At 57.2% G+C, this 7,241-nt stretch overlaps 1 protein-coding gene across 3 annotated transcripts in view; it reads left to right on the top strand.

Annotated features, from left to right (window-relative positions):
* The window catches only part of LOC135264629 (zinc finger MIZ domain-containing protein 2-like), a 39,198-nt gene that overhangs the window by 20,346 nt on the left and 11,611 nt on the right, over positions 1–7,241 (top strand). For all 3 annotated transcript variants that reach the window (XM_064353367.1, XM_064353366.1, XM_064353365.1), the window contains 4 exons: positions 3,056–3,162; positions 4,903–5,017; positions 5,870–6,063; positions 6,895–7,078. In XM_064353367.1, the coding sequence (XP_064209437.1) occupies positions 3,113–3,162; positions 4,903–5,017; positions 5,870–6,063; positions 6,895–7,078 (543 nt within the window). In that variant the 5' untranslated portion in view covers positions 3,056–3,112. The remainder of the gene's footprint in view (positions 1–3,055; positions 3,163–4,902; positions 5,018–5,869; positions 6,064–6,894; positions 7,079–7,241) is intronic.

Below are 7,241 nucleotides of genomic sequence, written 5' to 3'. Positions count from 1 at the left end.
CAGAGAGGAGAGGGGGAGGAGAGAGAGGAGGGAGAGAGAGGGGGACAGAGAGGGAGAGGGGGACAGAGGGACAGAGAGGAGAGGGGGACAGAGGGTGAGAGAGAGGGATAGGGAAAGGGAGAGGGGAGGGGGAGAGACAGAGAGAGGAAGACCGAGAGAGAGAGGGAGTAGGCGACAGAGAGAGAGAGGGAAGGGTTGGGGGACAGAGAGCGACAAGCGGGAGAGGAGGAGTGTAATGAGGAAGAGTCTCCTTCATTCGGGGCAGGAACAGGCTGTGCTGTGAAGTGTTGCTCGGGGAGGGGTGGTGGTTGGGGGTGGGGGGTTCAGGTGAGGGGGGGGGGGGGTGTTCTCTGCTGCAGCACCGCTGAGCTCGTAGGTGAAACTCGGGGGGGGGGCCTGCTTGTCGGGACGGGGCCGCTCTGTGGTGAGGGGGCAGACGTGCACACGGAGCTCGATCGCCTGGCCTACTGCCTGCGTGTCTCTGCGCCCGGCGTGCTGGGGGGCTGCGTGGGGTGGGGGGGGGTCTCTCTCGCTATGACCCCTGTCCTTGTAGCGCTAAGCGCTTAGAGCTCCCGTACTCCGGGTCTGGCGGGTCTGGTGGGGCGCTGTTTGCCGTTTGTCTGGAGTGGCTGTAAGTGGCTCACCATAGATCCCAGGGTCCGTGCACTTCCTGTTTGTACACGCAGGCGCATTTTTAAAATGTCTGCCTCGTTTATTTTTTGCTGTGTCGCCGGTATTTTAGGTCTCACCTTCGGCTCAGTCATTGGAAGAGAGTGTGCGTGTGCGTGTGTGTGCGTGTGTATGTATGTGAGTGTATGTGTGTGCGTGTGCGTGCGTGTTTGTATGTGAGTGTGTGTGTGTGTGTGTGTGTGTGTGTGCGTGTGCGTGCGTGCGTGCGTGTGTATGTGTATGTGTGCGTGCGCATGCGTGTGTATGTGTGTGTGTGTAGGACTGCTGTGCCGGACAGTGTTGAGGTTGTGAATGCTGGTGTGCAGGCTCATCTGCAGTAGTCACATGAGCTGAGCACTTTCTTTTTCTCCTCATCCTCTTTTCTGTCCGTCCCTCTCTCTCTCCTTCCCTCACTGTCTCCCCCCCCCCCCCGCTGTTGCTGTACTCTCCAACACGCTGCCTGCAGGTTTGTCTCCTCACACTTATTATCCTTGTGGGTGTCCTTCACTCCCCCCAACCCCCCCCCACCACACACGCACACACACACCTACACACACACACAGCATCAGCCACACACACGCAACACACACACACCTACAACACGCTCAGACACACACCACACACGCCAGACACCACACACACACACGTCATCACTTCACACGAACACTCAGGCATGACACCAACCATCTTTCAAGCTGCAGGCTGTCTGACCTACATCTTGAGAGAGAGAGAGAGAGTGAGAGAGTGACAGGGAAGGGAGAGGAGTGGAGGGGGGGTGGAAAGGGAACGATGTCACTCACAGACGAGCGTGTCAGTTAATGGCGTTTATCCCTGAGATGTGGCGGAAAGCCGGAGGGGGGGGGGCGGGCCGGAGCGCTACCACAAAAGAGCGCAGAGACCCCCAACACGACCCGCGCGCGCGCCTGCCATCTCTCCCCCGGTCGACGCGAGCGTCAGCCCCAGCCCCCCGCAGCTCTATCTTTCTCATAACGTTCATTTCATTTCTTTTCTTTTTTCCTGCCTTTTTTTTTTTGTTGTAATCCGTGTGCTATTTATAGCCCTAAGCTGCTGTGTGTGTGTCTGTGTGTCTGTGTGTCTGTGTGTCTGTGTGTCTGTGTGTCTGTGTGTGTGTGTGTGTCTGTCTGTGTCTGCTGTGTCTGTGTCTGTGTCTGTGTCTGTGTGTGTTTGTGTGAGCAGTTTGAGCTCAGGAGCGGCAGGGTCCGTGTTAGCGCCTGAGAGCGCACGTGCTCTGTTTGACACGCTCCCGGTGCTGCAGTGGAGGGAGGGGGGGCGGGGCACTCAGCTAAACCACCCCCCCACTCCCCCACCCCCCGGGTCCTCGGCCGCCTGCTTCAGTGTGTCCAGGCGAATGCCTCACCCTGCTCCCCTAGAACAGCCCGATGCCTGACAGAACCAACCACTGCGGGAAAAAAAGGGGGGGGGGGGGGTCTGGGGTGCGGGGGTGCAGTTACCTGCGCGGACGTGTCCGAGTATGACGATGCTGGCCAGGATTGTGATGTCACTCCCTCTGGAAGGGTTGCAGCTCAGTCACCTGACCTGCCTCCCACCGCTCAGTCTGCACTGGGATCCATTACGGCTCCGTTACCTGCCTTTTCCTGCCTTTCTGCTGCTGCAATGATCTCTGGGAAGGACTCCAGTGCAATCTGTACTGGGATCCATTACGGCTCCATTATGGCTCTATTACCTGTCCATATACACACACACACATGCATTTATTAGCTTCATGCTGCTAATGATATCGCTGGCTCCGGCCTCGATCGGCCCTTCCTCTCCGTCCCCCCCCCCCCCCCCCCCCCCCCCCCCTCCCGCAGAGTAGTTGGCTTTCCTCATTCGTTCATTCGTTTGCGATGCAGTGTGCGCAGCTCAGTGAATTGGAGACCCTGGAAAAATGAAATCTGAGAGGCTGATTTCCTGTTTCCGGCAGCTCTGGTTTCAGAGAGTCTCCTGCACTTTGATCTGCGGCTCTGGAACGGCTCGTGGTGTGTGCGTGAGAGAGAGGTGCTTTCGGTTACCTTCACCCGATTGCCGAATTGTTCAGGCTGCGTGTCTCGGTGCACGTGGATGTCCGTCTGCTCCGGGCCCGTCCCGGTTCGGCGGGGTGCTGCTCGGTCCGCAGAGCTGTGAGTTATGTGAGAACGGGTGCAGAGTATTTTTTTGGGGGGGGGGGGTCCTCTGGTATTCATGTCGTGAGACGTGGATTTCTGTGGTGTCAGGAAGACGACTCTGCCTCGGGCCACGGCGAGGTCCAGGTGTGCGATGTTGGGTAAAACGCCTCCTCCTGCCGAGGATTCGGCTGACTGTGTGCCAGTGTCCCGCCGCTGAGGGTGCTGGAGGGTAAACCCTGCTCTTGTTTTGTTTTTTTTAGGCTGCCTGTTGGGTTGAGGAGTTTTTGGGGCTCCGTGCTGACCCCAACGCCCCTCCGATGAACCCCATCAACTCCATGAAACCTGCCCTGCCTCCAACGCCACACAGGTCAGTGACCCCCCCCCCCCACAACACACACACACCCCCAGCCTGTTCCCCTGGGACCCACAGTGTGCTGGATCCCTCCTTGACTGGCCAACCACATCCACGGAACGTGCCGTTGGCCAATCACAGGCCACCTCTGCTTTCAGCAGAGAACATTTCTCTTTTCGAACACCGTTTCGTCTACTTGGAAAAGTGCTCTGTCAGAGACTTCTTTCCTGTGTTTTAAATTTAGTGTTTAGTGTGGCTTTCCTCTTCGGTGTGAGGTACGATGAGAGAAAGTCAGGCGTGTAGAACACGAGGCAGGGGAGAGGAAAAGTTGTGAACGTAACGGTGAGAATTATACGAATCGAAAGGAAAGTTAAAAGAGAGGGTCAGAGAAGAACTTTGCACACAGAGAGCTTAGCTTAACCCGCGCAGACACTGCGTGGACTCTGATTGGCTGGCCAGTGTTGTGTGTCCTCACATCCCCTACGGTAGGCGGCTGGAGGGCCCGGCTCAGGGTTGGCAGCTTCCTGTTTGCAGAGGGGGCCGGACATCCGGGGAGGGGGTTGAGGAGAGCAGAGGAACTGGACAGAAACCCCCAGTTGCAAGTGTGCAGTCCTGCCTCACCATTTTACTGAGGTTTGGGGTCCACACAAGGTCATGTGTTTGGAATTTAATAACTGTGGTCTATAAAGTGACCGCCGGCCTCCCTCACCTCCTCACCTTGCCGTGGGCTGGAGTGCGGTCTTGTTGTGGTCTTGTTTAGCTCCTGCTGAGGCCTTTGTTCTTAGACTGAACTCTGCTGCGTCAGGCTCTTTCCCTGCTCTGTGCATCCAGGCTGATTACAGAACGCAAAGCGGGATGGTTAGAGCCGTCCTGTTTAATCCAGTATAGGTACACAGGCAACGACACACCACGCAGCCACACACACACGCACACACACACACAGCACACACCACGCACACACGCACCACCACACACTGACACACCGCACACACACACACACACACACACACGCACACACACACACACACGCGCACGCGCACACGCACACACACCTGCATATCTCTTACACATGCGCACACACTCGCCTGCACACACACATACACTCCACACAGACACAAAGGTCTCGCACACTCATACACACACACACACACACACACACGCACGCACGTGCACTTCTCTCTTGGCAATACTGCTCTTACCCGTATCCAAGTAACGGCAGTGTCTCCATGGAAACATTTTGCAGAGTACTCCGGGCATGTGACAAACATAAGTCAAAAATGCACATGCGCGCGCAGACTCACACACACACACACTCACACACGCACACACACACACACCGACTCACACACACACACACACACACACACACACACACACACAGATCCCTCATATACTGTTGTGATCATCCTGCATGTGCACATATGGTCTTTTATAAAACCCTCCCTGTATATGTTTTTATAATGCAGCAGCTTTCATTAAGACGTGAGCACACGCATACGCTCACAATCTCCCAGCCGCACTGCTGGGACAAAAAAAACCTGCAAATCATAATCACTTGTGAAGGATTTAAAAAATCCTCTTCATGCGACGCGCAGGCACAGGGACCCACGCTGGCCCGGGGGGGGGGGTGGGTGGCACTGCGTCCAGCCCTAATCCCCTGGCGTTCATAAAGGGTCATGTTTTAACGGCGCTGGATCAGTGCGGGCCTCGTCTCTCTCCCCGTTCCTCATCCCCGTCCGTCCCTCTCCTCCACAGCGACGGCTCCTACCCGTATGACCCTGTCTCCTGGCAGCAAGGAACCAATCAGCCGGCCGGTTCCCTCTCCGTGGTAACCACAGTGTGGGGGGTGACCAATCCTTCGCCCAGCCAGGTAAGGCTCACCGGAAGCGGATGACATCACCACCGTCGAGGATCAAACGCTCGCTAGCGCTAAAAATAGCCTCCTCTTTGGAGCTAGCGCTGCTCACACAGAGCTCTGCGCGTGGGGGAGGCCCTCTCCCGCTGTGCTCTGGTCACAGCGTCGCGAAATGAAGCTGTCCTCCGTGGAAAATGTATTATTGGATTGTCTGTATTGTTTTAAGCAAATGCCGTATCTTGGTATTTAAAAAAATAAGTAATTCCAGCATCAATATGCAGAGATGTAGAAAGCATATTTCTCTCTGTCTGCACATCTGCGAATGCCCGCTTGCTGAAGTCGGGCTGCCTGTCAGACTGCTGATGGCTAAATGATGCCGAGTTCAGACCCAGTGACCCCGTGCTGACGGGATGTGAACGAGGGCTGTCCGGATGCAGCGCTGGTGCTCTGTGATCTGGACTTCAGTCGAGATGTTGCGTCCATTTAGAGTTTGGAGCACATCGGAGGTGGGAATACGGTGTGTGTGACAGCGTGCTGTTCAGCAGGCGAACGTCGTCTGGGTTACCGAGCTTCGCTGAGGCCGTTCGTCTGAAGTCTTCCGTCTGTCTCAGCGGATAAACGCTAAGCCTGAATGCGGCTTTTTCTGAACGAAGCCAAACTGTTGCATTGTGCACGTACAGTTTAAAGCTTCATGTGCCTAATTTGTAAGTGTTTCCCTCCCCGCCCTCTCTCTCTCTCTCTCTCTCTCTCTCTCTCTCCCCCCCCCTCCCCCTTACCTTTCTGTCCTCCCTCCCCCCTCTCACTCTCTCTCATCTCTCTCTCTCCCCTTCCTTCTTCTCCCCTCCCTCCCCCCCCCCCCCCCCGCAGGTTTTGGGCGCTCCCATGGGTCCTGGCGGGAACTCCGCTGGAGGTCACATGATGCCGGGCAGCAGCCCGGGGATGAACTCGCCGCAGTTCATGGGGCAGCAGGGGTACCCCGAGCCCGGGAAGGGGTACATGCAGCAGGGCCTGTACGGGCGCCAGGGCGGGGGCTACCCAGCCGGCCCGGGGTACGGGGGCAGGTGAGGGTACACGATTAAGCCGGGTCCAGTGTGTGCACCTGTGACTGCCTGTGTGTGTGTGCGTGCGTGTGTGTGTGTGTGTGTGTGCGTGCATGTGACTGCCTGTGTGTGTGTGTGTGTGTGTGTGTGTGTGTGCGCGTGCGCGTGCGCGTGCGCATGTGCGTGTGCGTGTGCGTGCGTGTGACTGCCTGTGTGTGTGTGTGCGTGCGTGTGTGTGTGTGTGTGTGTGTGTGTGCGTGCATGTGACTGCCTGTGTGTGTGTGTGTGTGTGTGTGCGTGTGTGTGCACAAGAGCGTGTGCTGCCCACACACCCTTTCCACGGGGAGCTCACCGCCGCACCGCGTGTAGGCGGGGACACGTCAGAGCAGCATCAGCGCGGCCAGAGACGGAGGGGGAGTCCCGCCCCCTGCCTGTGACTCACCGGCCGCCCGCGCACGCTCGGCGCTCGGTCGTGCCGCCGCAGACAGGCTCGTTAGCGTAGCGGAGCGGCCTCTGAGTCGTGCAGGTCGTGCTCCGCGGGGCGACGCTCCTCCGTCTGACGAGCTCGGAGCGCACACAGAGCGGGGCTCTCTCAGGAAAACCTCTTTCAGAAAACCAGCGCGGAAAACCGTCCTTAAATCCTGAGAAAATAAGGAACATTTCAGCATTTTCCTTTTTTTTCCCCTACCATGGTTACCATCGATTCATTTTCAGTTTGTGCAGAACCAGGGAGCCTGACTAGAGAACTGTTTACCTCAGATGCTCATTTCGTCAATTGTCATAGCTTGTGTCACATGGTGACTGTATTCTTCTGTAGTCATGTGACTTAAATGAGTCTTTCTGCGTCCACAGCTACCCTAATAATGGAGGGGGGTCCATGGGCATGCCCCCCCACGGCGTCCGCCCCCCCACGGACTTTACCCAGGCGGCCGCCGCCGCAGCCGTGGCAGCAGCCGCCGCCACGGCGACGGCCACTGCCACGGCAACGGTTGCCGCCATACAGGAGAAGCAGAACCAGGAGCTGAATTATGGCCAGGTAGGGATCTGTCTGTCTCTCTGTCCGTCCGTCTGTCCGTCTGCTGCTTATCTCCTGTGATGTGCAGGGTGCAGCAGAGCACTAGAGCTGGTGTGAAGCTCTCTGACACACCGGCGTGCTGCTCCAGCACATTACTGTGTCACATGCATCCCTCCTGCACATC

The sequence above is a fragment of the Anguilla rostrata genome, chromosome 10, assembly GCF_018555375.3.
Source record: "Anguilla rostrata isolate EN2019 chromosome 10, ASM1855537v3, whole genome shotgun sequence".
NCBI lineage: Eukaryota > Metazoa > Chordata > Actinopteri > Anguilliformes > Anguillidae > Anguilla > Anguilla rostrata.
The sequence above is the reverse complement of the archived record's forward strand: the minus strand, read 5'-3'. Positions and strand labels throughout refer to the sequence as shown.